Below are 19739 nucleotides of genomic sequence, written 5' to 3'. Positions count from 1 at the left end.
GGTTTCCCAGCACGGAAAGCGATTTTAAGCTCTCAAGACTTACTTACTGGGCTCTGGGATGCTCTCACAAGATCTTGCTGGAATTTGGACAGCCCTGAGAGATTTTACGAGAGCCTCCCAGAACTCTGTAAGCAAGGTGGAGAACTTAAAAGCTCTCCACCTTGCTGGGGTGGGTGGGTCACAAGGCACACTTGGTACACAACTCCAGAAAGGTAAGGATGTTCTCACTGGGGCAGTTCCAAGAGGGTGTTTCAAGTGGACATGTTTTTGCATATAGGTGCCATCCTGGAAAGTGACCAACACACAAGACACGGTCACACTGTACACTGATTGTTATTCCTCTCTTTCTCCATGCACCAGTTCCAGTGGATGGGTTGAAGAATCAGAAGTTTTTTGATGAACTTCGGATGAGCTACATCAAGGAACTTGATCGCATCATTGCTTGCAAGAGGAAGAACCCTACCTCCTGCTCCCGGCGTTTCTACCAGCTCACCAAGCTCCTAGACTCTGTGCAGCCTGTAAGTAAGAGGAGGAGAAGGGAAGAGAAAGAGGGTTGGCCACACACATGACAAGAGGGTTGTTAATCTTTTCACCTAAACTCTACAGAATCTGCTACAGTGGAACCTCTCGGAACGAACTTAATCCGTTCCGGAGGTCCGTCCCTGCCCTGAAGCTGGTCGCATGTAGTGGCGCCGCTTCTGCGCAGGCAGCGATCACCTGCTTCTGTGCATGCGTGAATGGCTATCGCTGCTCCTGCGCATGTGCAGACCACGGCAAACCCGCGGTTACTTCTGGGTTTGCCCGGACGTTCGGCGAAATGGATGCAAGCGGAGGTGGACATAAGTAGAGGTTTGACTGTACTGAACTTGGGAGGGGGGGAGGGGGAATGAACACCAGAAAACTTGTAAAAATGAGCGCTGGAAGCAGATCACTGTGACATCACAGCCCTTGCCTCCAGAGGAAAGAGATGAATGCTTGTGGGAGGCTGGAGGCTTTCGGATCCAGGATGCCTCCAGGGAAACATTCCTTAACCCCAAGACTGCCAATGCCATTGAAGTATTTGTTGACTGCCACAGGTTAGAAAAAGGCAGGAGAAATAAGAGTTCAGAGAACCAAGAATCATAGAATTGTAGAGTTGGAAGGGTCCCCCAGGGGTCATCTGAAGAATCCCTGACTTACAGTCTCCTCCACTCTGCTTAAAAATCTCCAAGGAAGGAGAGTCCACCACTTTTCTGGGGAGCCCATTCCACTGTTGAACGGCTCTTACTGTCAGAAAGTTCTTCCTGATGTTTGGTCGGAATCTCCTTTGTTCTAACTTGAACCCATTGGTTTGGGTTCTCCCCTGTGCAGCAGCAGAAACCCAGCTTGCTGCACCATCCATGTGACAGCCCCTTGAGATATTTGAAGGTGGCTATCCTTTCTTCTCTCAGTCTCCTCTTTTCCAGGCTAAACATACCCAACTCCCTCAACTGAGGACCCCCTATTTTTCAAAAGCCAAGCCACGAACCCCCTACTTTTGAAAAATTTGATAACTCTATGGTAGTTACCTGTGCAAAGCAATTTTTTGAAGAAAATGTGGGATGGCCCCTAATAAGCAAAGAATTTTGGGTATACTAAAAAACCAGACCATAAAATTTGTGATATTACCACAAATTGCCTATCCCCAGACAGTAGGAAAAGCTTCTCTCCATTGCTCCACTACAACTGAATAAAAAAAGCAATTGCATCCCTAACTTGCAAGTGCTCTATATGCAAGTGTTCTAAATGGAGTGAGGTTTTTATTCTTGCTGATTACCCAATAGGAACAACCAACTTTTTGAATTTATTAGGATTCTACTGTACATCTGTTTCCTCCCACCCCAAAATGTAGCCACATAGCTTCCCACAGAAAACAAGAAAGAAAAAATTCACACAGGCTGCCTTTTGCACTAAATAGGTCTGGGTGATGTATTGATACATTGCCCAGGACTGGTATGAGGGCAGACCGTGATGGTGGCTTCACTCGGCAGCATTTTAACCAGTATTTTAAATTGTGTCCCCCCCCCCCATTATGTTTTTACTGCAATTTTATTGGTGTTAGCCGCCCTTAGCCCAGCTCTGGCCAGGGAGGGCGGGGCAGAAATAAAATTTGTTGTTGTTGTTGTTGTTGTTATATTGTGAGTGAAATCGCTGTCACCCTTGACTTCCTCCAGCTGGTGCTGGTAGCAGGGGGACTCAGGAGTGGCAGCAGTTTCACCAGAAAAACACTCCTGAGTGAAGCCGCCATACCACTCTGTACCAGCGCAGAGGGAGAAACAAGCTGCATCGGTGAGGCGCTTATACAGCTTCTTCCTCCCTCCACTTTTTAAAACTGCTTGGCTGAGGAGCGCATGGCTGCCCTTGCCTCAGCTAACCAGTTTTACAGAGCCCCCGCTCCACCAACAGCTCTCACAAGCCAGCGGTGGGGTGGGGACTCCGTGAAAATGCTCCTGAGGGGTGCGCAGTTGCCACTCCCCTCAGCTGAGCAGTTTACCCAGCCCACTGCTGACTCGTTAAAGTGCTCCCCCCCCCCTTCTCCCGTTATCCTGTCTCTCCAGTCTGAACCTGCCTGCTGCAAGGGATGGTTGGGTCTTTGTGTCTCTCTCTGTGTGAGAGAGAAACACTTGATTGAGTGCTTGTTTTGTGTGGATTTTCCCTTTGTCTAGTCCTCTCCATCCAGTTTGCTAGATCATCTTTCTGAGTGAGCTTTTTCACTGAGTTTTCCTGTTGGCTCCCTCCCCCCAGCTTCTTCATTTCTATTTCATTCTCTTCCTGTTTCTCCCCTCCCCACTATTGTTTGGGGAAGGGAAGAGTATAGGTGGCAGCTGGATTCTGCCCTGACTGCTGGGCAGGCACAGGAGGAACCCACAGAGGTGATAGGGGCAGGAGCTTGTGGGGTGGCCTCTGGGGAGCTGGCTGAATTGGGGTCCTCCCAGTCCAACCCAGACAAGAAAGAGAGGGAGCTCTCAGAAGAGGGAGTGACTGAGGTTAAGACCCAACCCAGGGTGTTTTCTGCTGAGGTTTTTCTGCCTTTATTAAAAATGATTCTTGGGTGCTGCAATTGTCAGAGGAAGAGACAGCCCCTCCTGATTCTCCTGCAGGGCCCTTGAAAACAACCAAAGCTCTTCCTGCTGCGATGGCAAACCTGCCTCTGTTTCCTTCCCCTAGGCCTTTGAGGAACCTTGCGATGTGGAATGGGGAACCCCCAAAAGAGCTTAGGCTCCTTGCAAATGGGGAAATAAACATTATATTGTATCTTTCCAGATAAGTTTAGGAATCACCTCAAACGTCCAGTGATTTAGTGGTGTGCGGTGAAATTTTTTGTAGGGGAATAGTTAGGGCTGTATGTAGAGTTAGGAACACCAAGGGTCATCTAGTCCAATAGCCTGCAAGGCAGGAATCTCCACTCAAGCACCCCTGGCACATGCCTTAAAACCTTCAGTGAAGGAGAGTCCACAGCCTCCCAAGGAAGTTCATTCCCCAGCCATTCAATTTGCCAGCTTGGGGGGGGGGGGGAGAAGAAAAGTATGGCTTTTTTATAATAAGAAAAAGACAACCCCAGGCAGAAGGGTGGATTCCCCCCTCCCATTAAAAAACCATTTTTAACACACACACCCTTTCTTCCTCATCTCCCTTTCTATGATTGTGTTGTTCTTGGTTGTTGCATGTTGCTGCTGATCCTTCAGGTTCTGGCAGATGGTGGCTGGGAATTTATTTTATTAAAACACCATGTTTTCAAAACGAACACACACACACAGTGGCTGAAGGAGAGGAGGGAAGAAGTGAAATATTAAGGTTGCAGGGATCTTGTCACCCACCCCCACCCCATAAGCACTTCAGGCTTTCCAACTGCTCTTCCTTAAAAAACAAAGCAGAAGAGGCTGCAGTTCTGCTTCAAGCAGCCACTTCCTGTTCATGCATGTGTATTGCTCTGCAGGTTGGTGCAGTTTTGCAGCCTTTATGGAGGTAATGAGAGAGAGGGGGGGGGGCATGCACAGAGCCTGGAGACACTGGCTAAGCAGGTGAATGGGAAGTACCTGCTGGGAAGATTAAGGGGAATAGGCTAGTCTCACTAGTCCATGGACTGCACACCACTGCAGTGATTGATCCACTATGACAGCCTTGGAGCTCCCTTCAGAAGGTGAAGGGGTCCCAGGTATATGTATGTGAGAAACGGTTGGAAATAGCCCTGAAGCCTGTGTTCAAGGCCAATGCTTTCACCTTTTAGGCTTCTGCCACCTTCTCTATGTTCTCAAAAGCTGTGTTTATGTGAGCTGTAGAGATGGGATCACATGCAGACATTCCCATGTTTATTAAGGATACCTTGAAAAATATGGCCTGTGCTTTGGCATTGGCTGCGTACTCTTCCATGGACACTCTGCAATTAATGCATGGTCCTTAGCTACTTCCACAATAGCCTGCAGGACTATCTGGTTCCGACAGTGGCATGTTGACACCGTGTCACAATCCTGTGTGATCTCATTACCTTTTCTTTTTTTTTGGGGGGGGGGGTCCAAGCTCTTTGGGCAATCTCTGGAACCTCACCTGGTGGAGACTAGGAATAAGAAGAAGGCCCTACCTTCGTCCAACAAGTCTGAGAAAAAGTGGTGCCAGACTCAGTTTTTTCAACAATTCCCCAAGTCTCAACCCTTCTTTTCCATTTGGAACAGAGGGGTAGGCAGGATAGGGGTGCTACTTGCCCCTCCTCTTTCAGATTAGGAGAGTCTTCCTCTGCACCCTCAAGCCCCCCCCCCCCCGACTTGGCCTCTAGTCCATCTGCTTCCCCAGTGGGTACAAGGCTACCAGCCTTTGTTCACTGGTGGAGGAAAGTGACCATGGACAAGTGGGAGCTGGAGATAGTATTGAAGGGTTATGCTCTTGAGTTTGCTTCTCATCCATGAGACATCTTCATCCCCACTTCTCACTTAAGGCATCAAGAGAAAAATCAGATATTCCTACTGGCAATAGGTCATTTCTTGATAATAGGGCAATTGAACCAGCGGGCCACTCACAGAGCAAGTCAGGGGTTTATTCAGTCTTGTTTCCTGAAAAAACGCTTCAAATGGAAACCCTTCAAGCCATTGTCTTGGCTCTCAAGAAGGCAGATTGTATGACCTCTCTGAGGCTTATATTTATATACCAATCAGGAAGGCTCACCACCTCTCCCTGAAAGTAGGTACCAAGGTACTGGTGGCTCATGTGGTATTCTTCAGAGCAAAGGGAATCTGTCTCCACCCTCACCTGGACGATATCCTGGTGAGGGCTCCCTCTCAGGATCTCTGTCATCAGGCCATGGATCTTACGTCTTCTGGCTGGATTGGCTTGGGTTTGTTGTGAACAGTGAGGAAAGCTGTTGATTCCCTCCCTGTCCATCAAGGTGATACTTGACATGCAGTCTTTCAGGATGTCTCTCAGGTGTGGAGCTCATCCCTCACTTCCTTGTTATATCAGGCGGTCTCTTGCCACAAATTGTTGGAATCTCCACTCTACCAAGCTACTCCTCCAGTCGAGTCCTGCGGAATCGCCTCCGACGATAATTAATGACCTGAGCCTTTGATAAGCCTCCAGGCACGTTGCCCATTCAGCAGAGTTTCAAAGCAGCAGAAGTGACAAGATTTATGAGCTACATTGCAAAGAGTTTTATTGCTAGCTACGCAGACAGAAAAGAAATCATCCTCTCTCTGTGAAAGACAGAGATCAACTGGAACACAAAGGAACAGGAAACCAGTAACATCACATCCGTCTCCTGTCTTCCGTGAGACTTCCAACAGTCTGGAATCCCTGGAATGTAAACAGAGTCTTGTGACTCCAAGCAACTGCACAGTGGCACAAACAGAAACCAACATCCTCCCCCTTTCTGTGAACACCACTGGGCAGTGTGTCAGTACAATCTCAGTACAAACCCAATTTCTGTACATAGGTACAGTGTTGATACTTCAGAACAACCTTGGACAATAAATCAGCAGGAATTTCATTACCTGGCATGTAGGACACCGTTACGAGTCCTTTCTGAACACATTCTCTAGCATGTTGCAGCTTCAATTGCAAGTGCTTCGTGCTTTGCTTACAACTTTCAGAAGTCAGCAAAGCCAAACATGCTTTGTTGTCCTGATAAACCTGGATTGGACACTTTACAGGAATTCTCATGTCTTTACACAATTGTAACAACCATTCACAATCCACAAGTGAATAAGACAGTGCATTCAGTTCAGCTTCACAATAACTTAAGCTTCCTATAGTTTGCTTCTTGCACGACCAATCAAATAGACCCTGGTTGTACATGTAGCAAACTCCAGAGGTGCTTTTCCTGTCTGTAGTGTCATTTCCAAAACTTGCATCAGCAAATATCTCAAGACCGCCAGACTTCTGATTGTTAAATCTCAGTCTGTAGTGCATAGTGCCTTTCAAATAACGTGCTATGCGTTTCAGAGCTTTCCAATCCCTAACAGTAGGATTGTTGGCATGTCTGCTTAGCAAATTCGTGCTAACTGCAATGTCCGGTCTTGAACATCTGGCAATGAAGTTTAGTTTGCCCAGCACACTTCTGTACAGTGTAGTGTCAGAAAATGCTTCTTCAGTATCATCTACCTGATAACCTGTTGTCATTGGTGTGTCTACAGGGTTAGCATCCATCAGGTTCAGTTTGGGTCTGTGACTGGTGACTGGTTAGCATCCATCAGGTTCAGCAATTTTCTGTGACTGGTGTACTAAATTATTAGCACCTTGGTCTCTCTATTTCCAGAGATAGGTAGTTGGTTACCTCACCAAGATCTTTCATGTCAAAGTGCTCCTTCAGTTGAGCTAGGGTATTATTGTACATTTTGACATCCTTCCGAAAGAAAAGAATATCATCAACATAAAATAACCAATACAGCTTCTTTTGCCCTTCCTCTTTGACAAATACACATGGATCAGCTTTACCTTGCTGAAAACCTAGAGAAAACAACACTTCAGTGAGTTTGGAGTGCCAGTATCGTGCACTTTGTTTGAGACTGTATAGGGACTTCTTCAGAGAACAAACAAATCCCTGATTTACCTGTACGCCATCAGGTGGAAGCATATAAAGTGATTCACCTAAGGTTCCGTACAAAAATGCTGTATTCACATTGTGATGAGAAACGTGTAGATTCTCTTCTGCAGCAAGTTTGAGCATAAGCCTAATGCTCTCATATCTCACGGTGGGTGAGTAGGTCTCGTGATAGTCTTCTCCTGGTACCTGTGAAAAACCTCTGGCTACCAGTCTGGCTTTGTGTCTGACTACCTTGCCATTTTGGTCTGTCTTTACTTTGAATACCCATTTGCTGTCAAGCAGTTTCATCCCTGGAACTCTCAGAACTAGCTCCCATGTTTTGTTCCTCTCTAAGGAATCAAGCTCAGCCTTCATGGCAGTTAACCATGGCTCAGCATCCTTTGAGTCCAAAGCCTGGATCTCTTGGAGGTTTGAAGGTTCAAATACCTTCCTGGAGCTATTAACAGCAGTTACAGCTTTCGCTGCTTTGGCAAATTCATCAGCAAATCTCTTTGGAGGTCTTCCTTTTGTGGCTCTTTCAGGCCTGTGAATCAGACGTAAGTCTTCAGCACTTTCCTCTTCTTTCTTAGGAGAAAAGTGGCCTATAGTGAACAGTGGTTGCTCCAATTCTCGATCAGAGCCTTCAGAGGGTCGCAGAGAGGCTTTAGCACTCTTGAAATCCTCTGAATCATCTGATTCATATTCAGAATCAGAACCTTCATCAGTGGGTGTGGGGTTTTGCTGCTGTTTATCCTCAGACTCTTCACTGTCATCAGGATAACATTGGAAAATTCCCACATTCTACCCCCACTTGGCATTGTACTTAACACTTCTAGTGAGCCTAACTGTATTAGTGTCAGTCATCATTACTCTGTAATAACCTTTCTGATATCCTAGAAAGATACCATGCAAACCATGTTTGCTTAACTTGGAGCTTTGTGGTGTGTGAACCCACATGTCAGAACCAAAAATTCTCATGTGCTTGATGTATGGTTTCTTGCCAAACATCTTTTCATAGGGGGTACAACCAATCGGTGATGACAATCTGCGATTAAAAGAATAAACAAAACAGCCGAGCGCTTCTGCCCAATAACTCTCTGGAAGATTGGCATCATGCAGCAAGGTTTTCAAGCCTTGAAGCAATGTTTGGCTTGCCCTTTCACAAAGTCCATTCATCCAAGGAGACCGTGGACTTGAAAGGTCATGTTGAATGCCTTTCTCAGTCAGAAAAGCTTCAAACTGCTGAGAAGTGAATTCTCCCCTGCGATCTGTAAATAAACATCTCACTTTTCTATCGTGCACATTTTTCAACCAAGCATAGAATTCCTTGAACCTAGGAAACACTTCTGATTTCTGCTTGAGATTGAACACATGAATATACCTGGAAAATGAATCAATGAGAACCATAAAGAACCTGACTCCACCCAAAGAGGGTGCTAGTGGACCAATGAGATCAGCATGCACTACCTGATATGGTTCTGTAGCTTGTCTACTAGATACCTTTCCTTTAGCAGCCATTTTGACCTTGTTTGCTGCGCATGCCTTACACTTCATGTGGTACCTGCAGGGTTTAATAGTCATACCTTCAACTAAGGCAGGCATTTTGGAAACTGCCTCAAAGTTTAAATGACCAAATTTCCTGTGATAATCATGAATACATCCTGCATGCAAAACATTGTTAGTATCTGCAATACAACAAGTTTCCTCCTGCACAACATCAACAGAATCATCATAATGCAATACAAATAAATGATCAATATAATCAGCATGCAATATAAAGTCATCTTTCTTGGTGATGGTGCACTTCCTCTTCTTGAAGGAAACGTCTATGTCCTGTTCAGTCAGCTGTGAGATGCTCAATAGGTTGTGTGCAGCATCTGGAACAAAAAGAACATTGTGTGTTGATGCATCCAAGCTGTGAAGCACAACTGTTCCATAGCCTTGACTGGAGATTGTGCGGTCATCCGCTTGGTGAATCGCACCTTCCTGTTGAGTAAAGGACACAAACAGATGTTTGCAGACATGCCAAGTGGCTCCCGAGTCGATGATGAAGAAAGAGCTAGACGTCTTCTGGACCTTTGGAGTGTAGCATGAGACCATAGCTGTGTGTTGCGTTGTCCTGGACTTCTGACCTTTGCCTTTTCCATTCATTGAGCTTTCGCTGCACTGCTCTGTTGCCTTGGGATGTTTACAATCCCTTTTCATGTGGCCTAGACGTCCACATGAGTAGCATTTCACTGCCTTCAAAGCTTTGGCGCCATCTAGTGGTTGCACTGCATTCTGGGATGACGTCTGTGAGGACTCCCCCTTAGTGATGCAGCTAGCACTACGCCGATCCACTTCATTCAATACCACAGCAGTAACATGTGCTACCATTAGCTGAGCAGTAGGCAAAACAGCAAGCTGGCTGGCAATCACTTCCCAACTCGAACCCAAAGAATGTAGCATCATGAAGGAATACACAGCCTCTGGAAAGGTGATTCCACACTGTTGCAACTCATGCCTGAGATTCTGCATTTCCATGAGGTGAGCACGGACATCTGCTCCTTCAGCAAGTGCCATATCATGCAACTTGGCATAAAAGAACAAAGAGGCTCCTACCTCCATTCTTAAATGTGAATCTTTAAGACTGTCCCACATCTGTTTGGCTGAGGCCTTGTCGCGCAAAAGACATAGCTCTTCAGGGGACACAATAAGTGTCAGAGTTCCCCTTGCTTTGGAATCCTTAGCCTCCCACTCTGGGGTCATCGGAGCTGGGGGGGGCATCTGTTATCACATTAAACAGACCCTCTTTGCGTAGCAGGGCATCTGCATACTGCACCCATTCCTGGTAGTTCCCCTTTGAGAGCTTCGGTACACCCATTGCGGTTTGAAGGGCTTCCATTACTTTAGCATTAGCCATTTTGTGTCTATAAAGCAGACTGAGTCTGTTTACAAGGAGCTGCGTTTCAAAAAAAGCACACTGCATGAGACTTTTGCTGCTTCTGACCTTCTGCTGCTGGCCGATCAGTGCTTTTGGCTAGAAGTTAAAAGTCCACCCTTATTGCCACTTAATTAGGGACTGGCTGGCTTCCCGGGGCAACGAGCACATACCTCTCATCAATCTTCTTGACACGCAGGGAAGATAAGCTGCATTCCGGTCTGGCGCCCATAACCAAATGTTCAGTTTCTGTTAATTGGTTCTTGTGGGAAACTTGCAGATTCTGGCTTCACACAATTAACTCAAGGCAGTGTCAATTTACTCTTGGCAGAAAGCCCAGGTCTGCTTGACCTAGAAACTACTTACTCTGATTGGTTAACGACCAGCACTCAACTCTGTTATCTAGGGATTGCTAGCAGTTTGATGTGAGGTGTGTTAGGAGTAGAAGTGCTGTGTATGGTTTTGAGAGAGAGAGAAAGAGAGGATTTATTTTGCTTTTATTTGTATGCAGAAACTCTGCTGGTTTTATTTTTTTTTTTTTTAATAAATCCTGTAAATAGCTATTCTGAGTCTAGCTGACTAGTCATTACCGCCGGAACTAGCTTCTTCGCTGTGCAGGAAAATGTTGGAGGGGGATTTCCAGCCGGTGGCAGAGGACAGAGTGACTCCAGGAGACATAGGTGTAAAAACCCAAACTAAAACGAAGACTTTATTACTAAGCAAATAAACACAAACTCTGGTGGATGTTATTCCTGCAGGCAAGCAACAAAACTCAGCTTTTTTCCTTTATAGCAACGGTTACCTGCAGCCAATTAATCCCAGAAACTTCTTAAAGGTATACACACATGTTTCTGTGCCGAATGTCCTCTAACACCCCCTCTCATTCAAACAGAAACAATAGTATTTTAAACAGAACAGAACATATTTACATATCACACACAGCAACTCCCAACTTTGCTACCAGTCGTGCATGTTTTTCAAAGGTTAACGCTTTTGTAAATACATCCGCCACATTTTGTGTACTTTCACAATACTTCAGCATTATCTGGTTCTGTTTTACATTTTCAGCTACATTTTGATATTTAATTTCTAAATGCTTTGATTTGTTTCTAAACTGGTCAGATCCAGACAAAGTTATTACGGCTTGATTATCTTCCATAATTTGAACGGGATAATCACACTGTACGTTTATATCCTTGAGGATCTGAACATAAAATTTTATTTCATTACATAATTCCGACAATGCACAGTATTCGGCCTCTGTTGATGATGTGGCCACGATACTTTGTTTTTTGGATTTCCAACCTATTAAAGAATCTCCAAATTGAAATACCATTCCAGAAATTGATTTTTTATCAGGCAGGTTGGCCCAATCGCTGTCAACGTAACACTGCAATTTTGTGGAACCTGAAGATGGTAATCTTAAACAATAATCAATTGTTTGCTTTAGATACCGGAAAATACGTTTTAAACCTTTCCAGGCGTTTTCTGTAGGACAGCTTACTAGTCTGCTTAGTATTCCAACTGCATAACTCAAATCTGGTCTGCTCCACAATGAAATGTATAATAAACTTCCAATTATTGAATGGTACATTTCAGGATTTACAGGTTCTGTGCATTCTCCTTCATTTTTGAAAAAACCTATTTCCATTGGGGTTTTTACTCCCTTGCAGTTTTGCATATTGTTTCTTTCAAGTAACTCCATTATTTTGTCTTTTTGACTCAACAAAAAACTTCCATCGTTTGTTCTTTGAATTTCTAAACCGAGATAATTTTTTACTGGACCCAAATCTCTTACTTTAAATTCCTTTCTTAGTTGTTCTGCAAATTTTTCCACTTGCTTGTCACCTTTTGTAGAGTAAAGCAAATCATCAACATAACACAAACACAATTCTTGTTTATCACCCTTTCCTTTAGTGTACAAGCAGTTATCAGCTAAGCTTCTTTTAAAACCAAGATTTTTTAAAGCATTATCAAGACACTCGCTCCAATTTCTAGCTGACTGTTTGAGCCCATAAATTGCTTTGTTCAGCCTATATACAGAATTCTGTTCTCCTGCCTCAAAACCTGGCGCTTGATTCATAAAAATTTCTTCTTGCAGATTTGCGTTAAGCTGTTTCAATATCAAAATGGTTTACCTTAAACCCACGTTGTGCTGCAAGAGCTAGCAATAAACGTACACTTTCACTCCTTGCAGTAGGAGAAAAGGTTTCATCAAAGCTTTCACCTTTTCTTTGAGTAAAGCCTTGTGCTACCAGTCTGGCTTTGTACTTAACATCACCATCTGCCAAATGTTTTATTTTATACACCCATCTACAGCCCACTACCTTTTTTCCTTCAGGCAATGGCTCAATGGTAAAGACATTGTGTTCTGCTAAAGATTTCATTTCTGCTTTCATTGCATTTTTCCACCTTACTATTTCCTGGTGTGGTAACTTTAAAACTTCCTCATAATCACGAGGTTCCTTTTTCACATCAACAGTTTTAACTTCTTGTATAGTAAACCTTTCTGGAGGTACCCCCTTATTGCTTCTTTGTGACCTTCTAACTTGAACACTCTCCCCCTCTGAACTATCTTCCCCTTCTGATTCACCCTGCTCAGGAGAAATTGGCCCCAGACTCACTTACTAGCTGGTCTTTCAAAACAAACAAACCATTTTGTAGTGACGCTGTAACCACTTTTCCAGCTTTCTCTATTCTACAGCCTGAACCAGAAAAGGTTACTTTAAATCCCTGCTTAACAAGACTTGTTACTGAAAGCAAATTATTTTCTAAACTTGGTACACATAAAACATTGGTAAACTTGGTACTTAAACAGTTGATATTCACACTACCCTTTCCAGCTGACTCATGCACTGTTCCATCAGCTAGTACTACATTTACAGATTTACAAGGCTGCTTTTCTACAAGGGTTTGTGCAGACTTGACAAAAATGTTTGTCGCTGCTGAGTCTAAAATCCAGTCTTGTCCCACGTTGTGACTGGTGCCTCAAACTGCTGCAGAAACATACTGGACTCGACTCTTCCTGTCTCCTCGCTTCCCAGCAAACGCAGGCCGCCCTTGTCTTGTATTTTCTCCCACAGACACAGTGCACTGTCGTACTAAATGCTTGGTTGACCCACAACGATAGCATCTTCTAACTGTGAACGCTGCTTCCTCTCTGTGGTCTACAACCTCTTTAGATTGCCGCTCCTCATCAGTTGCATATCTTTTACTGGACTGCCTCCCATTTCTGGAGTTACAGTGAGGGGTTGTGGCCTTCCTCTCATGGCGTCTTTCCTCCTCATCAAGCAAACGCCCAGTTAAGAAATGCATTGTTAATTGGCTTTCTGGGATTGCTTCCAGAGTCATCACTAAATTGTCCCATGACTCAGGAAGTGAAGACAGCACAATATAAACTTTTCTCTGTTCAGAAAAATGTTCCCCAAGTTCATTTAACTGTGAAAATAAATCACGCATTCTTTGAAGATGTGTTGAAACACATTCACCCTCACTTAGTCTGGCTCGGTACAGAGCTCTCGTTAGAGTAATTTTGCTGCCAGCAGTGTCTCTAATATGTATTGCTCTCAGTGCTTGCCAAATCTCACTTGCTGTTTCAAGGTCTCGCACATGAGATAACTGAGACTTCTCTAAACTCAAAATTAAATTGGCATAGGCTTTGTCCTCCAGCCTTTGGTCTGCTTCATCTACTTCTTCATCCTCCTCTTTTACAGGAGGGTTAACAATAACAGTCCAACATTGTTCTTTCTTTAAAAACGCCTGCATCTGTAAACTCCATGACATATAATTGGACTCTCCCAGTTTCTCTACTGGAAAATAGGAAGCTCCCCCTTGAGCTCCAGCTCCAAGTCCAGCCATGGCACCACCCAGCTTTCAGCTTTCCACTCAGTTCTTACTCACACGTGGCTTGAAGAAATGTTCGGCTCCTGGTCCCAAACAGACACTCCCTGCCGATGCCTTCACACAGCCAGCTGCTTGAGAAACGCTGAGTTGCTTCCAGTCTCTGGGTTCTTTTCACGCTCTGTCTCTGCCCACTCAGGACTGGGGACTGGGCCCATAACCTGTTGGAGGGGGATTTCCAGCCGGTGGCAGAGGACAGAGTGACTCCAGGAGACATAGGTGTAAAAACCCAAACTAAAACGAAGACTTTATTACTAAGCAAATAAACACAAACTCTGGTGGATGTTATTCCTGCAGGCAAGCAACAAAACTCAGCTTTTTTCCTTTATAGCAACGGTTACCTGCAGCCAATTAATCCCAGAAACGTCTTAAAGGTATACACACATGTTTCTGTGCCGAATGTCCTCTAACAGAAAACTCTGCTACGTTTGGGCTAAAGCCAATAGGGCTATGCCTGACACTTCAAAGTTCCATGACCAAAAATGTTGGAAGTTCCATACGACCGAGCTGAAATGGCTCTCCTCCTCATCGTATCTTCGGAATCCATCTAGGCTCTCCTCTGACAATGATTAATGACCTAAGCCTTTGATGAGGCTTCAGGCACGCTCCTCCATTACGCAGAGTATCCAAACAGCAGAAGACACAGAAATATGTACTACATTGCTATGTTTATTTCTAACTACGCAAGAGAGAAAAGAATATACATCTGCTCTCTGTGAGAGTCAGAGAAACAACAGGAACAAAGAAACAGGAAACCAGTAACATCAACATCCATCTCCTGTGAGACTTCCAGCAGTCTGGAATGTCTGGAATGTCAAAAGAGTATTGTGACTCCAAAAACTGCACAGTGGCATAACAGAAATCTAACAGTTTATAGATTGATGTGCATTGCTGTCTAACAACATGCTTTGTGTATGAGTGTCCTTTTTTTCTAGGACTCTGCACCCGTGATTTGGCTGGTATACAGGCACCTGTTTCCGAGCACAATTCAAAGTGCTGGTGTTGACCTTTAAAGCCCTAAACGGCCTCGGCCTAGTATACCTGAAGGAGCGTCTCCACCCCCATCGTTCTGCCCGGACGCTGAGGTCCAGTGCCGAGGGCCTTCTGGCGGTTCCCTCATTGAGAGAAGCAAAGCTACAGGGAACCAGGCAGAGGGCCTTCTCGGTAGTGGTGCCCGCCCTGTGGAACGCCCTCCCATCAGATGTCAAAGCAATAAACAACTACCTGACATTCAGAAGACATCTTAAGGCTTCAGGGAAGTTTTTAATGTGTGATATTTTAGTGCTTTTTGGTTTCTATGGAAGCCACCCAGAGTGGCTGGGGAAACCGCCCAGAGTGACTGGGGAAACCCAGCCAGATGGGCGGGGTACAAATAATAAATTATTATATTATTATTATTTAAGGGTTGAGGTGCTACTCAGTCTGGAGAGACAGGATGACTCCTCCCCTCTGGAGAGGATGTTGCAAGTTGAAGGCCCTGCTTGTCTCCAGTAGGGGGAGTCATAAACTGAAATTCATGGTAAGAAAAAAATCCGTTTTTCACACTCACTCTATCACACTTCAAAGGGAAGCATTTGCATTTTCCCAGTTATCAGGAATGGCAGACGCAGTCCATTGTCTAGTTGAAGTTCCATTCCACTATGAGTAGGATGGGCATTGTGATACTGATGGCTCTCTGTCTGGCTCTCAGTAGGAACAGGAATAACTGGGGATGGCTCCTGTGAGGGATTCCTATGGATATGATGGTACATCTCAGGGATTATGGCTGACCATCCCAGTGATGTCTCCCTACCACTTCCCTTTGTCCTTCCACAAGCTCCAAAATCCCATTGGAACCAAGACAGTTGATTTTTAATGAATTTCTAAAGTATCTCCATAGGATAACATTAGAGCAATATCAGACAATATTGTACACTAGGCACTGTCCCTACTTCCTTTTTTGACCCAGCAGGGGTCCTGAGCTTAGTTTGCAGAATGGGGCTGAGTTCTTTTGCAGATGCAATGCTTGCTTTTGCCTGCCAATAGCACTCCCTCAACACCAGAGGTCACTGTTTCATAATATACCGTAACTTTCTCATTTATTGGATAGCTGTCAGATGCTAAGTCTCTGATTGGACAGTTGAAATTTAAAGGTTCAAGCTGTCAGATTGGTTTCTGGCTGAATACAGTCTTTGTTTTTTTCAGGCGGGAAAACAGAGTTTGGTGTACGTGTGTTTAATACTGTGCTGCAGAGCCTTTTCTCTTTGTTGTCAGTGAAGGATATGCTGCAAGGATCAAGGAGCATACGGGACCAGGGCACCCTCCCACCGCATTTCCTTATAACTCAATAAATGGCACTGCTGTAGAATATTGTTACATGCCACTCCAATCTCCAAGTGGTGAGAGATTCCAGGGGTTCCAGGTGCTTACTGAGGGTTTGGTTTCCTTGGAATGAAGTTCAGTGGAGACTGTGGTGTCTTTTGGATATACGCTTTCATTTACACAAATATACAACCTGAGCACAGGACAGAGCAACTCACAGCATTAACACTCCAAATGATCTTGCTTCTCCATTAGTCACTGTCTTGGATCCTGCACAAATCAAGCAAGTCTCCATCTCTTAGCCTGCTTTCTGCCCAGTTCACACCACACCACACCAGCTCTTGTTCTAGGTGAGGGGGTGGAAGAAAGCCCTCTACATCAGCCTGGAAGGCCCCATCTCTTAGTCATAGCTATTGCAGCCCAGCTCATTCTTTTGGGATGCTGATCATGGGGCTTAACTATTCAGCCACAGCTATTGCCTAGACAAAGGGGCTGGTTTGGTGAGCTTGTTCTCATACCCTCTACCCACCTCTGACACAGGAACCCAAGAACTAGAAGGGACTTGGTGCATCATGCATACTGACCCTTCCCTCATCCTACATCACTATGAACCAACATCACCTCCTCACTTTCCTGTTTCCTAGATCGCCCGAGAGCTGCACCAGTTTACATTCAACCTCCTAGTCAGGTCCCACATGGTCAGCGTGGATTACCCAGAAATGATGGCGGAGATCATCTCGGTGCAAGTCCCCAAGATCCTCTCTGGTCAGGTGAAGCCCATTTACTTCCACACGCAGTGATGGAGAGAGGGAGACACAGCAAGGGAGGAGCCCTTTGCGGCTGAGGCCCCGGAAGCCACCGGCTTTGTCCAGCCTTCACCTGCCTGTTATTTCTGCACTGCAGTGCCTTGAAATGCTGTGTAAGCTACAAAGATACACAGTAATAATGAAAACAGAACTAACCTGCTGGGATTCCTTTCAGTTTTGATGATTCCCCACCCATGAATTCCCCTTTCGAGTGGGAGTTTTATTTGGCCTGTTTCAAAATGGCCCAGCATATGTGTGTGTCTGTGTGTGCAACACCCCCCCCCCAACTTCTCTTTCCTGTTCTTATATTTTTTTAATCTGGTGTTGTGGCGTGGTGCCAGGCGGCACTTGTTTACATTCTTGGGCTTCTGCATTTCCCACAGTGGCTTCTGTGGCCCTGTGCCATGACAGGAAGTCTGACAAGACACACACACGCACATTGTGTGTTGGGTGTTCCCTTCATTGCTGCTTTATTCTCTCTTTTTAAACAAAACCAGAATCCAAGATGACAAGCAGGTTATTCAAATCAAATCCTGGGAGTGGGGGAAGAACTTCATTTTTGAGAAGTGGGTGATTTTATTTTTATTTTTAAACAGTTTTTTAATCAACTCTTATCTTGTGTGTGTGATGTGCTTTCCCCCCATTGTGTTGCTAGCCTCATTCTTAAGATGCAGGAGGATTTTCATACTATATCTGAGGACAGGAAGGGAGAACTGTCGACCATGGACTCAAAATCATATGGAGGAGAGAATGTAGTGGAATCATACAATTGCAAAAAGGAAAAAAAAGGTGGGTGGGTGCCATCACACGGACTCAGATTTGACAGGGCCACATTTCTACATGTGAACCAGTTTCAGTACCTCAGTCTCAGTCCGGCTATGCAAGATCTCTAGAGAGAGCATTCCAGTCCCTGTTGATATAAGAATTAGAGACCAAAGGTGTATATTTTTGATGTTAATAATGTTTCAATGTTTCACTTTAATTGCATTTAACCTTTTAGAATGCATTAGGCTTGATTTTTGTGTGCCTGCAGTTTGTAACCCTCATGCCAACCCTCCTACACTGTGCACACCACTTCCTGCCTTATCTGAACTTAGCGAGGCAAATGTTTTGCCCAAAGAGGTATGTGTTAAACAGCTATCCATGAAGCTATCTAAAACTCAGGAAGAGGAGATGGGAGAGGAATGTATGATGCCCTTCCCTTCTCACTGAAGGTCTAATTGCCTAGACAACTATCCGATAAGTTATAAGTTGAGACAAAATGTTTTGGGACACCCCAAGGTGGTTGATGCCAGTGTGGAGTCATGTAGCTTTGTATCCCGTGACCTGTAACCTTTCTTGATGTATGTTTAGATGTTTTATGATTCTTGGTTTGCTGTGTTTCAACTACTATATAAGCTTTTGTTCTGAAGTGCCTCGGGGCAGACCTTCTTAACTGGCACTCGGAGTTGAGCTCTGTCCTATTGCAATAGAAATAAACGTTGGGCCCCTCCTGGATACTAGACTTGAAATTAGTTTCCTTGGTCCCACAATTTATTTAAAAGGTGGTCCCTCACCTGGGTAACAAACAAGGTGGTGTAGAATTGAATTCTTACCACACTGTGCAAGAGCCTCTCAGAGTCCAGTAAGCAAGCCTGAGAGCTTAAAACCTCTTTGCCATGAAAATCCTACAAAAAAATAGCTTTTGAGCTCTTTGTGCAAATTAAACACGTGCAAGGCAATTTCAGCAAGCCAGCTTTTGTTGAAATCATGCACATTAAGAACACATAAGTAGCTATACTGTAGTACCATAAGTAACTATTTTAAGCTTTGCAGTACTTTTCTCCTTCTGTGGGTTCAAGTCTTTTGGAACGGTCTTCTGGGCATCCAGATGTGTAGAGCAAGATTACATGCCTGAGAACAGCTCCATTTCCTTCAAAGGTGGCTGAGAGTCCCCCAGGTTGTGGGAAGTGGAAATGGATATATCTCAGAGGTATATGGTGGACAATTTCAGACACCAGGTGTGGTAGCCTCTCACCTACAGAAGTGGGCACAGTGAACTTTCTGTTCCCCTCTGATTCTTTTGTTGCTATAACTCAATTTGTGCAAGACTTGCTTTGCAGAAGTGTACATTGGCTAGCATTGAAGACTACAGGGCAACGTCTGCTGACCTGTGCAATGGGCCCCCTGGGGGATCTTGGGATTCTGTCTATGTTTTGAAGAGGAATTGATTCAAAATACCTGTAATGAATGCCATGTATAAGCTTGAGGGAGGCTGAAGGGAGGGGAGGGGGTTAGACATGTTGTTGTTGGTGGGGAATTTACTTCCTCTGGTTTATTTACAGCAGACTACAGTTTAAAAGCGGGGTGGGGGGAGCTTGAAAAATACCCAAAGCATTGACTATGTCTTAGCCATCAATCTTTATTTTTATTATGCTGTTTATGCATAATGTTGTTGTTGTTGTTGTTGTTATGTGATTTAAAAAATAATAATAATTACTTACGCTCTAGTATATTCTATTTTGCAATTTAGTAAAAGTTGCCCTTAACTAGACACTGGTTGTTTAGTCTTTAAACTCACTGCGGCACAGACCAGTCCACACAGACCTCCTCCTCACCTACTGATAAAATCATAGAATTGTTGTGGGAATGTTCAGGGAGGTGGGAGAGGATATATTGTTTAATAATATCCTTCCTAACTTGCGTTAGCAAGTCCCTTTACTTAGCAGAGTGCATTCCCCTTTTAAACACACAGCAGCTAGCTTGTTGCAAGTTTGTTTAAGCTTCTCAATATTAGAATTCCTGG

The 19739-nt window shown here is 44.5% G+C and overlaps 1 protein-coding gene across 1 annotated transcript in view; it reads left to right on the top strand.

Moving 5' to 3' along the window:
* The window catches only part of LOC144326286 (androgen receptor-like), a 90182-nt gene extending 70695 nt beyond the window's left edge, over window positions 1–19487 (top strand). The window contains exons 4-5 of the mRNA XM_077922845.1: window positions 361–518; window positions 16793–19487. Of these exons, the coding sequence (XP_077778971.1) occupies window positions 361–518; window positions 16793–16948 (314 nt within the window). The 3' untranslated portion in view covers window positions 16949–19487. The remainder of the gene's footprint in view (window positions 1–360; window positions 519–16792) is intronic.
* Window positions 19488–19739: the final 252 nt, after the last annotated feature.

The sequence above is a fragment of the Podarcis muralis genome, chromosome W, assembly GCF_964188315.1.
Source record: "Podarcis muralis chromosome W, rPodMur119.hap1.1, whole genome shotgun sequence".
Classification (NCBI taxonomy): domain Eukaryota; kingdom Metazoa; phylum Chordata; class Lepidosauria; order Squamata; family Lacertidae; genus Podarcis; species Podarcis muralis.
The sequence above is the reverse complement of the archived record's forward strand: the minus strand, read 5'-3'. Positions and strand labels throughout refer to the sequence as shown.